We start from the raw sequence: 22,457 nt of genomic DNA, 5'->3' as shown, positions 1-22,457 counted from the left end.
TCTTATCCACTCACAGACCCGATGATGGAGCCACATGCATTTTCCATTAGGATGAAAATATCATGTGGGCTTTGAGGAATCCGATTTGTGCAGTCTGAGCAGCCGAGCCTCAAGTTGACAAAGGTCTTAACCTGAGACAAAGCTTCTAATCAGTTTTCTGGCTGATTCAGAGAGAACAGAAAAGACTTCATAGAAGCAGTCTCCATAATCCAGGACCAGCAAACCAAAGAGAATTACTGTTCCAGAGAGTCTCGTCACACTTGCTGTGGTATAGTGGCTCTATTCCACAGCAACTACAGAGTAAAAACATAAACAGCATATCATTTATCATCTGTTAAAGCACGCTATGCATTTCTTAGGAAGAATACAGAATTCCTTGCATGTAGGCTACTATCTGTTCCATACAAGGCAGCCTATACCATTCTATTTTTATTTATAATTTAAATTATGACACTTATTATTGAAAGTGTTGTGTGCAATCCTACTGTATATCATGTCATTGTTGGCACAGACAGCCCACTCAATCTACTGGGACAAAGGTCACATCCCCATCTGGGCTGTGCATCTTCACAGCTGTCTCATATTGGAGCCTATTCTATGTACAGCACAGGAGGTTGGTGGCGCCTTAATTGGGGAGGATGGGCTCGTGGTAATGGCTGGAGTGGAATAAGTGGAATGATATCAAATACATCAAACACGTGGTTTCCAGTTGTTTGATGCCATTGCATGCACTCCGGCCGGTGTTATGAGCCATCGTCCCCTCTGCAGCCTGTGGTGTACAGTAAGAGATGATATGAAACAGAACCCTTCTCTACATTCAAAATAACAGCCTAACAAATAACAGTAAAAGGCTTCGGGTTTTTAATGGCCTTCGTTTCATATTCTGTTGTATCTTAATAGATTTCAGTAGGCCATTTTGACAGAAGACTACGCTATTCATTTTGTTTGGATATTGACTCCCGATCATCTATGGATTCTCATTCCCCGTAAAAAGAAAGACTAGCATCACGGGGAATATGTTGCCAAGATAGGAAATATTTTATTACAGAGAAAAAAAAAACTTTTCTTCCAAAATATAGAAATCTGTACAACTTTCGCACAATCAATTTACATGAACTGTACAAATTTACAGCAGTTCATCACAACATACCCAAGGAAAAGAAAATGAACACAATAAAGATGTACTGACATGAGAAATCACAAAGTAGACAGCTTTTCTTCTTGGGTACGCTCAGATTTTTTAAACGTTTTTCTTGTTTTGTAAGTTTAAAAAAAACAAAGGATAAGTCTATCAGTACAGGGCGTGGAGACTGATATTTATTTTACCAAAACAGATTGGTCCTTGCCAACACTCCCATCACAAATGGCTTCACTTACGAACATAGTTAACCGTGTTAAAACTATGAAATGCAAAAGAAATACATCTAAACACCTCAAAACAAATTATTGGCACTTCCCATTGTGTAATGTTCTGTATGTATTCTACCATATGTCGTACAACTGCAATAGATTCTAGAATATATAAAACACCCTAAATGTGAAAGTGGCAATAATTCAAAAATCATTGATGAATCATTGACGACTATTCCCTTCCCGTTTCACGTCTTAACATGCACAACTTTTCCAGAAGGGTATTTTATTGAATGTCCGAGGCCTGAGTTTGGTAATACATTCCAGAAGAGACTCCTCGCGTCTCAAAAATGTCACAACTTCAACTTGACATATTTAGTGCATTTTATGTGCTATGACCTCCGACTATTCAAAAACACTTTTCACAACGTTTCTGAAACCTATGTGCGCAAAGGCTGAATGGATGCATTTACAGATCCGATATTGTGGACTAAATCCAATTGTTTTGGTGGTGGTGTTACTGTTGAGAAGGGGATCAAACAATTTCGGCTTTGTTTCCTTTTTTGGTAGGTCTAAAAATGACGTCTGTTCAAATTGGGATAGATCAGACTAGGGTGAAAGGGAGGGGGGGTGAGATGCTACCTCTGTAACTTTAAAATACATTTAGCAAAAAGAGGGACAACTTGCTACGTCCGAAACACAGACCGATCTCATAACAACATCGATAGCTGGCATAATCGAAGCAATAGTGGAGCTGCAAGGTTTTTAAAAAGCTGGTTTTCAACCACAACAACTAAGCTCTGGGCTACTCTCTCAGACCTGTCCATCTGGCTCATGTGGAGACACTGCTTTTTCCACAGATTGCTGAACGAGCACCAGGAGAAATGGAGGGAGGACAGTGAGGAGGAGGGGAGTGGATGAGGGAGGATAGGGTGTGCAGTGCATCAACAACCACAGATCCATTGCCCATGATCCTCTGTGCTTAGGGTGCTTAAAGCAGCACATGTAGGTCTGATGGGCTGGTGCCCAGCCTGGCCAGCTTAGCGGCTAAAAGCCCCGAAACCCCACAGCCTGTCACAACGTCTGTCTGTCTGCGGCGCGGCCAACCAGGAGTGAGCTATAGGACGACTGACACCACCATCGTCCTATTGCACCCATGTAAACTCTTTCAGTGCTCAGCCTAAGAAACAAAGAAACTTGGACTGTATACCGTCACTTCCTATCCTTTGACTCCTCTTTGTTGCCTGTCTCTATGTGGGCTCCCAGTGCAGACGGAGTGCGCTGAGTGCATGTGCTGGCTTTGCTCTCCACCGCCAAGAGGGGGTTGGATGGGTGGAGGTTAGTTTAGAGGGGGCCGGAGGGATTGTAGCTGCCCTGGACGAGAGTATCCGGCCCTGGCCCCCGCACCACCTCCATTCCCTCCCCTGGGGCGAGGAAAGATGATATGTGTTACTGCTATCTCCGTACAGCTATTGGGGGAGGGGGCTGGCTAGTTGGTTAGCTGGCTGGAGGTGTCTAGGCTGGGGGTGATATGTGGCACCAGAGGGGCTTCTTGTGTCTGTCTGCCCTGACAGGAACACCTCCAGAGAGGGTCCAGCAGCACCTCGAACCAGGCTGGCTAACATTACGCTGGTTCTCTCTCGGTTCTCCAGAGAATGGCTCATAGGTGTAACATTGCAGTCCTACGTTTGGCAACGCACCCCTCATCCAAACTGAGACACAGAAGAAAGGAGGTGTTGAAAGCCTTGGACCCATCTTCAGTCACAAAGACAAGAATAAAGTCTAACAAAAACAGATGAGAAAGCCTGACAAGTCCATTGGGATTGAGTTGGATAGAAACATTCAGGGGCGTACAGACTTCCCTTTGGCTACACTCACGCTCCCCTCGACAGCTGTAGAGAGATCTATCAGAGTTCTATAAGTGTCTCAAATTGCCATCTGTATGTGTGTGTGTATTGGGGGGGGGGGGCTTTCTAGAAAAGTGCCTTACAAACGGACAACAGACGCCTAACCTGACACGACACCAAACCGCACCTACCTACCAACACCTGAACGGATCTGAATGAAATGCTTACAGTGTGAAATCTTTTAAAAACCTTCAGAGTTACTCTCCCCAATTCTATAGAGTGGGGTCTAGCCTGACATAAGAGCTATGAGTAATTTACAAAAGAAAAGGAGGGGAACTCATGAAAGACGACATTGGAGCGAATGGAATGAAGAGGGTTTTCTCTAGAAGTACACATCCCACACAATCTAAATGTCAAAAGTGCATTCAATGTCATTTCTTCTGACAGGGCCACAACAACCAAAACAAACGATCCAGATTTCGGTGAAAATATAGTGCCACCTATGCTACACTTTGAATTTGGTGAGGGCCAAAGGTCAGGGTGGGGATGGAGGGATATAAACAAAACGAGAACTTGATTGTGAATTTCAAACCAACATTCATCGAAGGGGAGGGGACCCAGGGGATACCCAGCCCTCCCCAGAAAGCTACACATACATGGTTGGGGGTGTTGGTGGGGTGCGCTGTGACACACTACTGTCCTTAGCAACAGGTGTCACAGCGCATTCCACTGCACTTCCATATGGAGGGGGAGGGGCTTCCTAAAGCTCGACGCTGGTATATGGGGCAGCCTCTGGGGGTAAAAAAAATGCCCTATGGTCTAAAAACTGGGATTTAGAAGAAAATTACTTAGGGCGTTTCCTCAGAGACTGACCTAGAAACAGGCACAGTCCGGACCTCAGCCCCTTAACTTCCTTCCTAGACAGGAAGTACACCCAATAACAACAGGAAGTAGATAAAAGGCTGAAATTCAACGGTATGGTTCTTGACAGCAGTTCCTTGAAGCTTTTGAGAGGGTGGTGGGGGTGGTGGTGACATGGTACCCATTGTAACCACGTGGAGAAGAAAGTGCAAAGTCAACATTGATAGACCTGTGTAAAAAAACAAAAACAAAAAGCAGCCCCTTCTCTGCGCTGTTTCTCTGTTCAGTTTCTTGGTTTGTTTTAGCTGCCCCCAACAGCTCCACGCTCCACACAGCCCTCTCCGCGGGGAAAAAAACAAAGCCTCTGGTAGATCCCACAACACAACATAACAGACTATGGAGCGAGGAAGGAGAAAAGAAATATCAAACCCACAAGGTTTCACCTGGACGATAGGCCACATCCTCTGCTTTTTCTCCTTTTTTTCTCTTTTTCATTTCATTTCTTTTTAGCTTTAAAAAGGTTCGCCATCGACCAACTAGGGCGAAACCCACGACCCGACGTGACGGGTGGCAGCCCTTAGCTGGACATAGTCATCATGTTGTAGGCTTTGGAAGGGCTGGTCCTGCCCAGCATCCCCGCCGCCTCCTTGCAGCTGATGTGACTGTCCACCATGGGGGTCGAGGTGACCGCACTGCCTCCCGACGGCGCCGGGGCCACCGGCTGGGACTCGTAGAGCACGCAGATGGAGCCGTCCTCGCCGATGCGGTAGGACACCTCGAAGGGGTCCACCCAGAGGGTGAGCTCACTAGGCAGCAGCAGGTAGAGCTGATTGATGGTCAGGCCGATGCGCTGGCCTGCCTGCCCCACCAGGGGATCCATCTTGTGGTTGATGCGGATGCAGCGGTAGCCCGAGCCCTTGCATGGCCTGTCGGGGAACCAGTGGTGCTTGTATTGCTCTGTGGAGAAAGAGAGAGGAGATTATTATCGGGTTACCATGAGTTTCATCATCATTGGATCACTATTAGGTTACCATGGTATTGCTTGTATTGCCAAAAAAGGGCACAGAGGGGGTAACTGTTGTTCTTCGGTTACCCTATAGTAGAGCCTGTGTAGTTCTGTATGAGGAGACAAGAGAGAGGGAGAGAAAGAAAGAGGGAGAGATGTAAGAGATGCTGTCTGGTGTTTACAGGTGAGAGCCAGTAAGCTAAATCTCTGCTACTTTCAGACGTCTATCTGAGGGAGAAGCGGGGTGCAAAGCTGTCTGCACCTGATCAGCCTTAGTTCCTAGTGTGTGTGTGTGTGTGTGTGTGTGTGTGTGTGTGTGTGTGTGTTATGCGAGATTAGGATGCATGTGTTTTGATAAACATTGAATAAGGTCATAAATTGGGACATAAATGTGATTAATAGCATGATAATAACTGTATAGTTGGATTTTAAGTAATTGTATCGCAAATCAAACTATAATCATGTTTTATTTAATTATAGAGTTGTTGGAGTCTAAGGTAATACTTGTTAAGGATGTTCTAAGCACGCATAACTAATCTATCAACGTTATTAGTTTAGATGTATCTTTCGATTGTGGCATGGATTACTTACAGATAATAAATGACATGATTCCATTGAAAATGGAAGGGAAAATGATTGTTTAAGTTTTACTGTACTAAACACCCCCCAATAATGATTATGGAAAAGTAGCGTTGCTTTAGATTGTCTTTTGATTTAATAAAGCTTTTATTCCATTGTAGGTAATACATGATTCCATTGGAATATCTTATCTGCTTTTTTATTTGATATTTCTATTACCATGTAATAAAGCATCAACTATTTCTATTGGTATTTGGGTTACATGATATAATGACCAACTATTTAGCACAATAATGTACTTTTCCACTTACTAATGTGTGTGTGTGTGTGTGTGGTATGTGTGTGTAAAACAGACTGTAGACAAGGACAGGCTTTGTTGTAGTGCAGTAATAAACCATAACAGTCTGCTTATGGGGCTGATAAGCAGCAATAAACCGTTTGTCGCTCTGTAACCGGAGCCTACGTGACACACAGCAGAGAGAGAGAGAGCGAGAGAGAGAGAGAGAAGTTTGATTGCACAATCCCCTTCTGGCTGAGCAGCACAAAGTCCTCCATCAAACAGAGTGGAGCTGAACAACAACACTGAGGTGGTGAAGTCCTGGCCAGCAATCTGGGCTGGAGAACTCCCCCTCTTAAAGCCACACCGTCCCTTTTAATATGACGAGTGTGTCCACATACCCGTTGGTGATTCACTGTGATATCATTCGTATGGTATATTTAAAGGGGCGTTAAGTGACAAAATAGGTTGGAAGAAGAGAGAGAGAAAAGAGGTCACATTACTCATTTTAAGGAGAACACGAGAAAGAGAAGAGCTCTCATTCCTTCCCCGTTAACTCATTTTAGAAGACGCGCATGACTGCTGCTTTCATAGTATAATATTAGCCTAACAGGGAAGAATGAAATTAGAAAACCGCTCCTCAGAAGTCTAAATTAACCTAACATCTCTAACAATACTCACATTTACTGTGTCTTGTGTGTTTGTATATACACTGTATGTATGTGTGTTCAATATGCATCTGTGTGTGCGTGTGATACCAATCATCCTGTTTTCTCCACTTTAGACTCCTCAGTATCGAGTTACCCCAGTGGTGCATAGTGGCTAAGCTGAATGTGCTGCCTGCCTGCCTGTCTGCCTGTGAAAAGCCTCTGAACTAGGCCAGAGCCCGGAGAACACCTGTCCTGCACAACACCCCTGGTAGATAATGTCTCCTTTGTGTTATCAGTAGAACTCTGTGTACTGCACCCTAATGGAGGGCTTGGCACTCATGAAAAAGCACCAGGCAGCTACGATGGGGCTGATCTTTTGCACCACAAAAGAAACGAGGCCGCTGAGAACGGTCAGAGCGGAGGGGCCTATTCTAAAACCAGGGAACTGGGGAAGAAGAGAGGCTAAAAAAAACAGATGAGTTTCAACTATATATTTTAAATAAAGTAGTTTTCCAGTGCTTCTTTAAAGCCAAGTGCCCTAAGGATATTATGTGGCAATAAATTGTATGGAGGCTTTTTATTAAATACACATTTGGATTTGTTTGGGGCGTTGTTGGGTGATTTCCACTGGTCTGTGGTGGTGTGGTTGGGCGAATTATGGGAGTTTCGGATTGGGTCACTGGTAAACAGGAAGTCCAAATGGTTAACTAACTACAGTTAGACAATGAGCACAGTTTCAATGTGGATATTTAGAGCAAGTCCCCCTTCTCCCCCATATACACAAACAAAGCCTGTTTATTGAACACACAGACACAATAAGCTGTGATAATGAAGCTGTAAGCAACAGTGAGATGGCTGGCCTACTTCAGCAGCGGCGGGGGGGGCTTCACAGAGTTGTTTATGCTCACTCGGAAAGACGAATGAAAAATGGGGTTGAAGGAGGAAGACGGCCACTTCAAAGTCCCTTTGCAACTTGTTTTATTAGATAATGTCCTTCCTACACTCCTCCCCCGATGATATCCTCTTCCAGCCCCAACCCCACCGCTACCAACCCCCCACTTACCCTCTGACGGCGGCCATTTTGCTCAGTCTGCCTTCAACTTTGGCTGTTTACAAACAGTGCACTGTCCTAGAGCTATGCTCAGACTACAGCTTCCACTCGTTTTCTATGCAAATCCCGCACAAACATAGCCACTTCCTTGGAAAATGTTTAGTTGAAAATAGCATTGTAAACTAAGAGTTTGTTGAATAGAAATAAACAATTCTGTAACCTGATACGCTAAATGTGTAGCCCACATCCAAAACGCTCTAAAATTATATGAATTTGAACGTGAATGGCTTTGCAGATGACACAGCTGTTGCAAAACATGTTAAAATTGAGGTCATGATGTAGGTGTTCAGTGTTTAGAGGGACAGACACTTGCTGTTTTAGACGCATGCCAGTTTTAGACTGTAAAAACGGTCTATATTTACAACAGGAAATATAAATAAAAAATGATTTCAGTGGTTTGTACAACAACAAAAAAGGCTGTCAATAACGCATAGTATAGTGGCTGTGTCGATCAATTTATATGTCCTTATTACAGAGTTAACGTTATTCACTTAGCTAGAATGTCTACATTAGAACATATTTTCTTTTCTTTACTCATACATGTTCGTCAACGGCGGGAATCTATACGGGCTATTTATTCTGCATTTTTTACTTGCCTTTTGGTTCTCTAATTTCGATTCGATTGAGGCTCGCTCAAGAGGATCGAGTAAAACATGTAGGCGGCTATAATACTCTAATAACAAAGATAATCCGAATCCTATGGGTCTGTTATTTTCCTGATCGAAGTGTTACAATATATATATTTTTGCCTGCTCAAATTCATATACTCCTACGTTTTCTTGTCTGCATTACGTAATTCAATAGCCTAATTCAATTCACTGGGTATAGATTTCCCCATCTTTATGTTAATTAAGAGTTTATCGACCAACTGTACTGGTGCGAAAGATGCACTTCCTTGTTGGAACAAATAAAGTCCGGCTTTATTTCACGTTATTACATTGTAACTAAACTCGAAACATGAATTAGGCTACGATGTATCTGAATATAACATGGTTGATTCGATCGATTGAAGATTGTTGATTGAAGATTGTTGTTCACCTCATCTATTTTTGTCTCTTTTTCTCGTGCGCAAATGATCGAGGGGCGCTTGTGTTACTTTGTGAACAGAGGCGAAAATCCCCTTCGGAATTAAAACACAACAATTCGTTAAAATTATTCTTAACACACAAAATGACACAACACCAACAGAGGTCATAATCTAAAGTAGCCTTGGAAACGTAGGACAAAACGAGAAACACATGTCTTACCTGACAAGATATCCTGTAAACTTGCGCTGAATGATTGAAGCTGTCTGTCATTTACGTGTCCTTTTATCCGCAGAAATCTCGACAGAAACCCGACCGCGGCGCTGATCTCTGGTTTCATCGTTCCCCGAGCACAAAGGGTATGCATTGAGAAGGCAACTGCGACGACGATTCGTGCGCTTTTCCTACATAAGATTCCGAAAATGATTCGTTGTTTTTCTCTCCACGTTCGGATAATGATCCGTGTCTTTCACTTGTTTTATTTCTCTGGCGCCTATGCTGGTCATTTATTAGTCGAGGTAGGGACGTTTCGGAGGGTACTACGTGTGCCAGGACGGTACAGTGTGGTGACGGCTGTTGGTAAATAGAGGGGTCTCTCTCTAGGATGCCACGTTGAGGCACCCTTTTAATGTCACTTTACTCCACCAGAGTGAACGAATGTGTTGGAGGAAATGGGTTTTATACCGCCCCCGCCGTCCGAAGAAAGCGACAGCGCGCAGCTACAACAACGAAGGCTCGCCAATCCCGTCCGCTCGACAGGCTGACGAGCCCATAGGAGGAGTGGACTGTTCGCCTCAACACTCTGAAAATAAACAGACCACGTGAGAGCAAAATACAAGCATGAAAATTAACCCCTTATATTGTGCTCCCATCGAAAACAACAACATCTTGCACTGGGTTTTCAGTTATTTCATAAAACGGACAGAATAATTATGGTTAGGTTCAATGTGTATTAGTGCGTAATTAAGCAAACCATTTTGGATACAGTTATGCTCATGATTGTTGGTACCAAGGCATGCTGTACATGTTGTTGTCATAGTTGCTCTTGCAGGCCATTGTTTGAAACTAGTGTCTGTAGTATAGGGGTTTACCATAATCACGTCCAGTAATTCCCTAATACACACACACAAATGATTGAAGAGTCAGACACAAAATGACCTATTTCAAACAGGTTGATTCTCCCTCCCCTTGTGGTTCTGCTTTTACAGCACTAAACTCTGGCTTTGGGTTTCTGTGCCAGTGGGGGTTGGTGAAAGGAGCTATAGGAGGACAGGCTCCACTGGTGGTCAGTCAATGGGGATTCCCTCATACAGGATGCATCAGCAATACACACTTTTCTGAGTTTGACATACACTAACGTTTGTGTATGACTTTGGGTATTCTACATTTTCACTGCCTGTAAATTAGGTACATAAATTACACAAACATTGATGTACAATTATTACTGGGAGTAGGCCAACACCCTTTAGGTAAATTCTTCTTGATAAAAAGAAAGATGGAACTCTTTACAAGTATTACTCACTAAATGGCTTACGGTGCCACAATTCATTTCAGAGAACGACATCATTCACACAATGACCAGTCTTTATTCATTACAGAGGAAAAGAGTGAGAAATTGCTTCTCACACCACATGGGGGAAAAGACACATATAGAAACAGGGAGCGAGGGACAGAGACGTTAAGCGAAAGAAGGCTGGAACAGGGTGAGAGACAATGTTAATGGATACCCAGAGCTGAGGAATTCCCCTGACTTTCCCGCTGAGATAAAGAAACTAAAAGAGAGACAATGAAGATTGGGAGATGGGAGATGGGAGTCAAGGAGTGAGAGAAAATGTCAGGTGGCATACTGTCATGTTTATACAATCCTTAGGTGCAGCCAGAAATGATGGGGGGGTCTATACCGTTACATATCACAATATTATTTTTGCACGATATTATATTGATATTTGACTCCAAGTATAGAATTGATTTAGCTAGGTAACGTTAGCTAGCGCTAGCCTGCTGTACCAGCACCAAAACTCTGGTGTTTTTCATCCTATAGCTTGTTCTCCATCTTAAAAAAAAAAATAGGGAGCCAACATGTTTTCCATGACTGATCAAAAGTAATGTTCTCATGCTCTCTCGGTTTGTTTCTCTATGTGGTTAGGTGAGGGTGTGGGGTGGGCATTCTATGATGTCTATTTCTTTGTTTTGAGCCGAGTATGGTTCCTAATCAGAGGCAGCTGTCTATCGTTGTCTCTGATTGGGAATCATACTTAGGCAGCCTTTCCCCACCTGTAGTTGTGGGATCATATTTTTGTATTGCTTTGTGTGCCTACAGAACGTGGCGGTCGTATTTTCTTTGTTCATTACTTTTTATTGTGTTCTGAGTAAATTAATCACAAGATGAACATATTCCACGCTGCACCTTGGTCGACTCCTTTTGACGAACGTTACACGGACATATAGTGGAAATATGTTTGGCATCTAAGTATGGTGATAATATCGTATCGTGAGGTCCCTGGCAATTCCCAGCCCTAGTAGCCAGCCACCGGCGGAGGCAGGAATGTGTTGCCAGATGTTGCCAGACTAGGGTGGGGTATCCTGCCCTAATGCTTTGCCTGCCTACAGTCAAACCCAATGAATGGGGCCGTTTATCTTGAACCACACATGAAGAGTGTAGAGGAAGAATGTCAGCTCAGGATCAAGCGGAGAGAGAGAGAGTGAGTAGAGAGACCTGGATGCCCACTGGAGTGTGTGTGTGTGTGTGTGTGTGTGTGTGTTTTCCACAAACACACTGACTCACAGTGCTGACTGAGAGGCCATGGATACACACACAGTTGTGAGCACACACACTCACAAAAAAAACCACACACGCAAACACATACACACGGCTATGGGTCACTGCAAAGCTAAACCAACAGTGTCTGGTCAACAAGGGCAGACCCAGAGAGAAGAGAGAGCCCTTATACATTCTCATACCCACAACAGCCTGATTTCACTATGTTGCCTAAACGTTGTGGAAACATTGATTGCTGTGCTTCTGCGGGTTTGAACAGGTATCTGACAGCTTTGTGACTACTGTAGTCTATATCCCCTTTGCTCTGAAAAGAAAATAGGATTTCTACATGTTTTCCTAACATTAGGCAGAGCTCCCTAATCATGTACTACTTCAGACGTAGAGTAACAAGTCAACCTGTCAACAATCAGACAACAGACATCTTCAAAGTCTGGGTTAAAATAACAACCACACAGGCCTGGCCTAGTTTATGGAAAATGATACTCGCTGGTTCACGTGAGAGTAAAGTGTTTGGGTGTGGCACAGACAGGGTTAATGGAAGACAGAAAACAAAACTGCTGGGGAACTTTCCACGCTCCTCCCCCTTTTTGATCCAGACCTACAGATATACAGGGAAGTAACTCATCCCCGCAAACCACTAACTTTCCACGACTCCCATGTCTTCTCCCCGAGCTCAGTGGAGCTTTGCTTTGACTGCAGGAGGTGGTTCTGGGAATGGAATGGAATAGGACTATTTTGTTGTGTGGCTTTAAATTGCACACACACGCACACACACACACACACACACACACACACACACACACACACACACGTCTATGTTGAAAGAAAGTTTAGAGAGTAAGTTTAGGTTTTTACAGTACTTCTGTATTTGGTCACGATTTGTTTATATTCACAGCTACATGTATTTGCAGTATCAGTAGTCTTTTTTCAAAGATAAAGTGAAAATATGAGGGCCAAAACAAAGGCCTAGAGACGACAGGCTCCGTGTGTTGTTATTCTCAAAGGTACAAGGCTGACTTCCATCGTAATGTATAATAACCGATCCATAAATACTTAGCTAAGTCTCCATATTTATTGGCATGAATGTCTCTATCCCTGTAACGCCTAGTAGTCTTAGTTTACTGACTCAGTACCTTGTTATTCCAGTCAGGTATTTGTGCTTGAATCATATCATGCATGTATAGGCCTATCTACGTGCATACGTCTATGTTAATCCATATGTATCCCACTACATTTAACCCCCTGTTTGTATGTGTGTGTCTTCCTGCCTGGCTGTATATTAATAGAGGGACGTTTGAAGCCTAGTGGGGCCAGCTATTTGGGCCCCAGAGTGGCACAGCATCTCAGTGGTAGAGGCATCACTACAGACCCTGGTTAGATGATTGGGAGTCAGTTAAGAACAAATTCTTATTTACAATGACGGCCTATCGGGGAACAGTGGGTTAACGGCCTTGTTCAGGGGCAGAACGACAGATTTTTACCTTGTCAGCTTGGGGGTTACTGGCCCAATGCTCTAACCACTCTAACCACTAGGCTACCTGCCACTGTAGACTACTTTTAATAATAATAATTCATGTAATACATCATAATGCTATAAAGTCATACTCCAAGACACTGGATTCAGGGAGAACTTACTAAAGTAGTGCTGTGTCCCAAATGGCCCCCTATTCCTTACATAGTGTAGTACTTTGGGCCCTGGTCAAAAGCAGTGCACTAAATAGGGAATAGGTGCCATTTGGGATACATCCTAGATGACGAGAGATACTTGACCCTGTTTTTGTCTTTCTTTGTAATAAAACAAGGGCCCCAGACGTAGCTGTTTAAAGTGGTGCGGGGGTGCTACCCTTCATCAAGCAGGATGCTGTGGCCATGTTAGTTCATTCCAAAGTGTGGGCTGAAATCTCTTCAATTACAGTATCAGTCTGTTTTGCGGTTCATCCATGGGGCAGATGTTTGCTTGTAAACAGGTACACCACATGTGCCCAATTCTATGAACAGTACATTCTATACAAGTATAAGCTGTGTATATGTGTCAATGCACATATGTAGATCAATGTGTCCAGTATCTGGGTTTTAGCATGTATGTGTGTGTCTACTTTTGAGTGTGTGTTGTGGTGGTTAGGTGTTGTAGGGTGAATGAAGTCTTAGTTAGGCTGGAGTTACACGAAGCAACTTGGACACAACATTGGTTGCTTGCAAATGGGTTTCTTCTTGATTGAATCCCCCTGCACTAATAAGCAACTCATCTGCAACTTAGTTGCATCCAGTGGTTGTGACTAGTACAACATGGAGTACAGCTACGGACGAGATTTGCCGTTGAACTACCGCAAGAGTTTGAATTTCCATTTCGAAGCCTGATGAGTCGAATATCACTTAGATTTGCTCAAAGTAAAAATCTATGGTTTCCCTGGCGATTGATATTTTATCACAAATAAACAGTGTACTGTTGCTTGTATGCATAGACACTGCTCCACAACGCTAGCGAACTAACGTCATATCTAGGTAAACAAACAGTAGTGTACAATGTATTTATTCATATTTATCCTATCATGTAAATCGCGCTTGCCACATTCCGGTGAAGGTCGGATTTGGGAAATAAACTACAATGTATCCAACTAATTGCCAATGCACAGATACAATATAAACAAGCCAATTTGTCCTGCTAAATGCCGATGCAGCCTAAATGTGGTCTTAACAAATTAAAACTATATCCCCCTATTGACCACATGTTGACTGGACATTGCTGTCATACCTGATATCTGTCTCCGACACATCGTCTGACTTCAAAAACGTCCAAACTCTCGCAGTAGTTCAATGGTAAATCTCGTCCTTAGCTCTAGTCACAACTTTGTGCAACAAGTTGCAAGCAACAGTCAACCAAAACTAATGCGTTTGTCACGTGCTCCATTCGTGATTTCAAGACGCAACACAGTTGTCATGTCAACACAGCTATCAGGCAGTGCTGTGTGAACGACTTTTGCAGGGTTTGTAAGGTCATGATCTACCGTTCCAGTGTTTTACTTGCTATATTGTATTTACTTCGCCACCATGGCCTTTTTTGCCCCTTATTTCACCTCATTTGCTCACTTTGTATATAGACTTATTTTTCTACTACAGCGAGGGAAAAATGACAAAGAAATGATCAGTCTATAATTTTAATGGTAGGTTTATTTGAACAGTGAGAGACAGAATAACAACAAAAAAATCCAGAAAAACGCATGTCAAAAATGTTATAAATTGATTTGCATTTTAATGAGGGAAATAAGTATTTGACCCCCTCTGCAAAACATGACTTAGTACTTGGTGGCAAAACCCTTGTTGGCAATCACACAGGTCAGACGTTTCTTGTAGTTGGCCACCAGGTTTGCACACATCTCAGGACGGATTTTGTCCCACTCCTCTTTGCAGATCTTCTCCAAGTCATTAAGGTTTTGAGGCTGACGTTTGGCAACTCGATCCTTCAGCTCCCTCCATAGATTTTCTATGGGATTAAGGTCTGGAGACTGGCTAGGCCACTCCAGGACCTTAATGTGCTTCTTCTTGAGCCACTCCTTTGTTGCCTTGGCCGCCTTGGCCGTGTGTTTTGGGTCATTGTCATGCTGGAATACCCATCCACGACCCATTTTCAATGCGCTGACTGAGGGAAGGATGTTCTCACCCAAGATTTGACGGTACATGGCCCCGTCCATCGTCCTTTTGATGCGGTGAAGTTATCCTGTCCCCTTAGCAGGAAAACACCCCCAAAGCATAATGTTTCCACCTCCATGTTTGACGGTGGGGATGGTGTTCTTGGGGTCATAGACAGCATTCCTCCTCCTCCAAACACGGCGAGTTGAGTTGATGCCAAACAGCTCCATTTTGGTCTCATCTGACCACAACACTTTCACCCAGTTGTCCTCTGAATCATTCAGATGTACATTGGCAAACTTCAGACGGGCATGTATATGTGCTTTCTTGAGCAGGGGGACCTTGCGGGCGCTGCAGGATTTCAGTCCTTCACGGCGTAGTGTGTTACCAATTGTTTTCTTGGTGACTATGGTCCCAGCTGCCTTGAGATCATTGACAAGATCCTCCCATGTAGTTCTGGGCTGATTCCTCACCGTTCTCATGATCATTGCAACTCCACGAGGTGAGATCTTGCATGGAGCCCCAGGCCGAGGGAGATTGACAGTTCTTTTGTGTTTCTTCAATTTGCAAATAATCGCACCAACATGGTCTTGTAGCCCATTCCAGCCTTGTGTACGTCTACAATCTTGTCCCTGACATCCTTGGAGAGCTCTTTGGTCTTGGCCATGGTGGAGAGTTTGGAATCTGATTGATTGATTGCTTCTGTGGACAGGTGTCTTTTATACAGGTAACAAACTGAGATTAGGAGCACTCCCTTTAAGAGTGTGCTCCTAATCTCAGCTCGTTACCTGTATAAAAGACACCTGGGAGCCAGAAATCTTTCTGATTGAGAGGGGGTCAAATACTTATTTCTCTCATTAACATGCAAATCAATTTATAACATTTTTGACATGCGTTTTTCTGTTTTTTTTGTTGTTATTCTGTCTCTCACTGTTCAAATAAACCTACCATTAAAGTTATAGACTTATAATTTCTTTGTCTGTGGGCAAACGTACAAAATCAGCAGGGGATCAAATACTTTTTTCCCTCACTGTATATTATTGACTGTATGTTTGTTTTACTCCATGTGTAACTCTGTGTTGTTGTATGTGTCAAACTGCTTGCTTTATCTTGGCCAGGTTGCAATTGTAAATGAGAAATTGTTCTCAACTTGCCTACCTGGTTAAAGACAGGTGAAATAAAAAAATGAAAATCGTAGAAAAGTCATGGAATTTATTGTATTTTCCAGGCCTGGAAAAGTTTGAGAAAATAATCAAATCCGAAAAGTTTTTTAAAAGTCATGGAAATAAATGTAATCATTTCTGTTCATTTAATTTATTTAGGCACAGTATTTTAATATGTTATCAATCACATCAAAATCAACATAAAAATCAAAATTTTATCCAGGATCGGAATATGACACAATAACTAATCTGTGTGTGGCATCAAATGCATGTGTGTGTGTGGGCAGTTGCTCAAGGAGAGAGAGACGGCTGGACATTGCAGCAGCAGGTAGGCCAATAAAATATAATAGGGAACAGTTCTAGGTAGCCATTTAAAAATATTTCTTGTAGCCTGGCTAGTTCTCGCTCTAGATAACTGTTTAGCTATTATGTCATTTTTTGGCATATGCCAAAATAAATTCCTGAGGTGCTGCCAAACCTCTCTCTGACCAGTTTCTACTGAAATTATCCACCATGAACTGTGCTAGCTAGCTAGCTTGCTAATTTTTTGGTAGCTTGGTTAGCTCATTGCTAACTATGTTGGTGTTTGCAATGTCATTTTGGCTAGATACACTATATATACAAAAGTACGTGGACACCCCTTCAAATTTGTGGATTCGACTAATTCAGCCACACCCGTTTTACACAGGTATATAAAATCGAGCAAACAGCCATGCAATCTCCAAAGACAAACATTGGTAGTAGAATGGCCTTACTGAATAGCTCAGTGACTTTCAACGTGGCACCGTCATAGGATGCCACCTTTCCAACAAGTCAGTTCATCAAATTTCTGCCCTGCTAGAGCTGCCCCGGGCAACTGTAAGTGCTGTTATTGTGAAGTGGAAACGTTTAGGGGCAACAACGGCTCAGCCGCGAAGTGGTAGGCCACACAAGCTCATAGAACGGGACTGCAGAGTGCAGAAGCACGTAGAGCTTAAAATCGTCTGTCCTTGGTTACAACACTCACTACCGAGTTCCAAACTGCCTCTGGAAGCACCGTCAACACAATAACTGTTCGTCGGCAGCTTCATGAAATGGGTTTCCATGGCCTAGCAGCCGTACACAAGCCTAAGATCACCATGCGCAATGCCTAGAGTTAGCTGAAGTGGTAAAGTTTGGTGGAGGAGGAATAATGTTCTGGGGCTGTTTTTCATGGTTCGGGCTAGCACCTTAGTTCCAGTGAAGGGAAATCTTAACGCTACAGCATACAATTACATTCTAGACAATTCTGTGCTTCCAACTTTGTGGCAAAGTTTATGGAATGCCCTTTCCTGTTTAAGCAGGACAATGCCCCCTTCCCCACGCAAGGTCCATTCAGAAATGGTTTGTTGAGATCGGTGTGGAAGAACTTGACTGGCCTGCACAAAGCCCTGACCTCAAGCCCATTGAACACCTTTGTGATGAATTGGAACGCCGACTGTGAGCCAGGCCTATTCGCCCAACATCAGCGTCCCACCTCACTAATGCTTGTGGCTGAATGGATGCAAGTCCCCGCAGCAGTGTTCCAGCATCTAGTGGAAAGCCTTCCCAGAAGAGTTGAGGCTGTTATAGCAGTAAAGGGGGGACCAACTCCATATTTATTCCCATAAGTTTGGAATGAGATGTTCGACAAGCAGGTGTCCACATACTTTTGGTCATGTAGTGTAGCTTGTACAGGCTGCATTTTGTCTATTTCCATGCTGTTACAATAACCAAACATTTGGATAAACAAATAATTTGTGAAACCACAATGTAATGTAGCAGATGACATGACGTGGGAAACAGACAAACTGGGTCTGGGTCGTATTCAATGGGCACCAGATGGATTAAAACATACTGAAACAGACAGGGACTTTTCCAGTAACAAACAATATTTATCATTTTCTGTGTCAAAACATTTTGCTACGGTGTGCCCTACTGAACACATCCCTGATGACTCCAGCCTCATAGGAAAACTACTGTGGTGTGCTGTCTTAAGTTCATGGGGATATTAAAAAAACAGGACAAATCGAATCCAACAAAAGAGTATTAGATGGTTTGAATATTCTAAGGTCCATGCACACATTCATAGTATATTGTTCCCAAGTTTTATTACAGACTGGTACGGACTAGTAATGTTGGTGATCCAGGTAAACTTGTGAGAAAAACGTTAATCTTGGCAATTAAGTGAGTATAAAGATTATATTTCTGTACTAATAAAAGTGGCATGTGCCTACAGTGATGTCAAAATGGTTATATTTGCATTAAATTGCTTTTAGGTACACACACACACACACACACACACACACACACTTATCAGGTAGGCTTTTAGTTGGAGGGGATGACGCCACTCCTTGAACAGCCGTCTCTTTAAGTGCTGAGTGGGCGTGTGCGCGTACATGAGTCATCACAAAACCAATGACTGTGCCCGAGCATGACTCACGCTTTAAACAGGCTCAAACAGCTGGTGATCAGATAGAGTTTGGGCCAACCACAGTCAGCATGCCAAAAACTGCATAGCCTACATTTGAACACCACCACAGAAGCTTCGCTATTCGGCATCTTCCCAAATAAGTAACCTAGATTTGTTGTTTGGCTACTTGAACAGAACAAGGACCTATGGCTCACAGCCCACCTCTTTCAGTGCATTGTGGAAACGTGTGCATCTAATTCTACTAAATCAGGTATTCCCAAACGAAACATTTTTATCCTCACATTTTCAAACAGTCCATTTATATTTTTCAACAGGGCGATACATTTGGGTGAGGTTTTTTTTCTCGCCTTAGTAGCCTTGTTTCACTGGCAAAAATAAAATGAAACCATCTTGTGTTGAGTGAAATAACAACACAATGTCAAATACAGGTAGACTAGTCAAATAATTAACATCCAATCACATTAACCATTACTCTCTTGCGGGAATTCCAGTAACGGTCCGTATGTAGCCAAAGCTCATGTTGGTATCTGTACTGATGGCGTAAAAGCCATGACAGGGAGACATAGTGGAGTGGTAACGCAAGCAGTTGCTCCAGACGCCACTTGGGTACACTGCAGCATCCACCGAGAGGCTCTTGCTGCCAAAGGAATGCCTGACAGGTTGAAAGATGTTTTGGACACTACAGTGAAAATAGTTAACTTTGTTAAAGCAAGGCCCCTGAACTCTCGTGTATTTTCTGCACTATGCAATGATATGGGCAGCGACCATGTAACGCTTTTACAACATACAGATGTGCGCTGGTTATCAAGGGGCAAAGTATTGACGTGTTTTTTTTAAATGAGAGACGAGCTGAATTCCACTTTGACATTATGGTGTATTGTGTGTAGGCCAGTGCCCAAAATTGTCAATTTAATCCGTATTAAATTCAGCCTGTAACACAAACAAATGTGGTAAAAATCAATGGGTGTGAATACTTTCTGAAGGCACTGTACGTGTTCCTGAGAGTCTCATCTTTCAGTGAAGGGGTCATAATATTTTGTAGTTTAAAAAGATAGACACACATTCCTAAGAAGAAAACAGAAACTACTCTGTTTATTACAACCGCATCTAGCGGCTACGCCCGGTTCTATGAACCAAGCGCGATTTTATTTATTTTATTTCAGAGTTTCTCTCTCTACCCCATTTTCAAATCAGGCTACCCCTAGTTTGGAAAAACCTGATCTAGGTCCTCCCTCTCTCATAATCAAACCTGCTCCTGCGGCAGTACTAGACTACCAAAAATACTAGTGTGATTTTAGATGCAGTACTAGACTACCAAAAATACTAGTGTGCTTTTAGATGCAGTACTAGACTACCAAAAATACTAGTGTGCTTTTAGATGCAGTACTAGACTACCAAAAATACTAGTGTGCTTTTAGATGCAGTACTAGACTACCAAAAATACTAGTGTGCTTTTAGATGCAGTACTAGACTACCAAAAATACTAGTGTGCTTTTAGATACAGTACTAGACTACCAAAAATACTAGTGTGCTTTTAGATGCAGTACTAGACTACCAAAAATACTAGTGTGCTTTTAGATGCAGTACTAGACTACCAAAAATACTAGTGTGCTTTTAGATGCAGTACTAGACTATCAAAAATACTAGTGTGCTTTTAGATGCAGTAAAAGACTATCAAAAATACTACAGAGGTACTTTTTCCTTCCCTCCCACAACTATATGCTTAATTCAATCTCTCTGTCTCTCTCTCTCTCTCGCTCTCTCAGCTTGCAGCGCGTTGGCCTCCCTCAGTCTGCTTTGGGCTGGTTTGAACCAGTCCCAGCACTGACACCTTCACACAGGTGCTGTACTGTATAACCACTAACTCAGACATGCAACACTTTTATTTGCTGTCAACATACCAACGAGGCATACATTGTATAGTGGTGTAATGTGAGGTCTTTTATGTTGTAAACGATAGAGGAACCCAGTCAAGAGACTGGGCTGTAAACATATCCTGTTCTTCTATAACCTATTTATAGTCAAGTCAAGGGAGGTCCATTTCTGGTTGACCGGGAGTGTGGTTGGCTGGGGACGTGTCGGGGCATGTCGAGCCACTGCCAAGTCAGGACCGGTGAGGGCCGGCTGGGATGAGGGCTGTCGATAAGAAGGGTGGTGGGCGGTGGATGAAGGGGAGGTTATGGGGGTTGGTGCCTCTGTGGATCACGTCGACTCTATAATCATCCTCAGGAGGCAATGATTGCACGTAAGGATGAATCCTAAGTTTTCACTCAGTCTCCCATTGGTGTTAGGATTCACCCTTTAGTTTTATCGGGTAAAGTAGGCTAGTGTAGCAGTGCCTGTTTTCGCCCTAGATCCAGAGAGAGATTTTAACTGCTTGTCCCTTATGCAGGCCTTTCTGACCTCTGATCTACCTGATTAGCATCCTATAACATATCACACCTGGTTTATCCATTAATCAAGAATGTTAGTCAAAATCAAGAGAATGTTAGTCAAAACCAAGAGAATGTTATTCAAAACCAAGAGAATGTTATTCAAAACCAAGAGAATGTTTTTCAAAACCAAGAGAATGTTTTTCAAAACCAAGAGAATGTTTTTCAAAACCAAGAGAATGTTATTCAAAACCAAGAGAATGTTATTCAAAACCAAGAGAATGTTAGTCAAAACCAAGAGAATGTTACTCAAAACCAAGAGAATGTTATTCAAAACCAAGAGAAAGTCGAAATCAAGAGAATGTTAATCAAAACCATTGCATATCAGCTTCAATAGTGTAGATTGGAGATTTGTCAAGACATGTTCAATGGAAGGCTGCATAACAATATCTGGTGAGGGATGGGGATAGGGCGTGGGTGAGGTTAAGATTGTGCGTGTACATGTGTGTGTGTACATGCATGTACAGAGCTGGGTTGTGTGTAGGGCGATGAGCTGTAGTTTCTCCAGTCTCTCAGAACCCTGGGGGCAGAAGAGCAATAAGTGTGAAGCATTACTGGCGTGTTACGTGGCAGGAATGACAGGAGGATCAAACCCAAAAGACGTGTCAAACCCAAAAAACAGTCACACCAATTTACCAAAGTAGAGGACAATGACGTGTCCATTTCTTTCATTATCGCGGCTCATAAAAAGTGACAACCAGCCAACACTACCTGGGGACGAAGCGACAGCATCACAGAAACACAGAGAGAACATTTTTCACCAAATTAATTGGGAGCTGAGAAACTGTAGTTTCGAGAGCGGGGAGCGTTTACAGTTGCCATGGCGATGTCAACAGATCTACCCACCACCGTTCGCCGAGTGGGCGCGTTCAATCGGCATCAGCATATCAAAACAAGAGAGACGGAAAAGACACCATCTCGCTGTAAAGCAGGGTTGCCGTCCCAAATGGAACTCTATTCCATACATACTACTCTACTTTTGACCAGGGCTCACTACTATTGACCAGGGCTCACTACTTTTAAACCAGGGCTCACTACTATTAAACCAGGGCTCACTACTATTAAACCAGGGCTCACTACTATTAAACCAGGGCTCACTACTATTAACCAGGGCTCACTACTATTAACCAGGGCTCACTACTATTAAACCAGGGCTCACTACTATTAAACCAGGGCTCACTACTTTTAAACCAGGGCTCACTACTTTTAAACCAGGGCTCACTACTTTTAAACCAGGGCTCACTACTTTTAAACCAGGGCACACTACTTTTAAACCAGGGCACACTACTATTAACCAGGGCTCACTACTATTGACCAGG

The 22,457-nt window shown here is 43.0% G+C and overlaps 1 protein-coding gene across 1 annotated transcript; it reads right to left on the bottom strand.

Annotated features, from left to right (window-relative positions):
• Positions 1–1,015: 1,015 nt before the first annotated feature.
• LOC115180039 (protein BTG1) lies at positions 1,016–9,383 on the bottom strand. The gene is made up of 2 exons (XM_029741929.1): positions 8,929–9,383; positions 1,016–5,015 (listed from the first exon to the last, which is right to left on the bottom strand). Exons 1-2 carry the CDS (start codon positions 9,071–9,073, stop codon positions 4,636–4,638), a joined length of 525 nt encoding a protein of 174 aa, XP_029597789.1. The 5' UTR covers positions 9,074–9,383; the 3' UTR covers positions 1,016–4,635.
• Positions 9,384–22,457: the final 13,074 nt, after the last annotated feature.

The sequence above is a fragment of the Salmo trutta genome, chromosome 40, assembly GCF_901001165.1.
Source record: "Salmo trutta chromosome 40, fSalTru1.1, whole genome shotgun sequence".
NCBI lineage: Eukaryota > Metazoa > Chordata > Actinopteri > Salmoniformes > Salmonidae > Salmo > Salmo trutta.
This window is presented reverse-complemented; position numbering and strand designations above follow the sequence as displayed.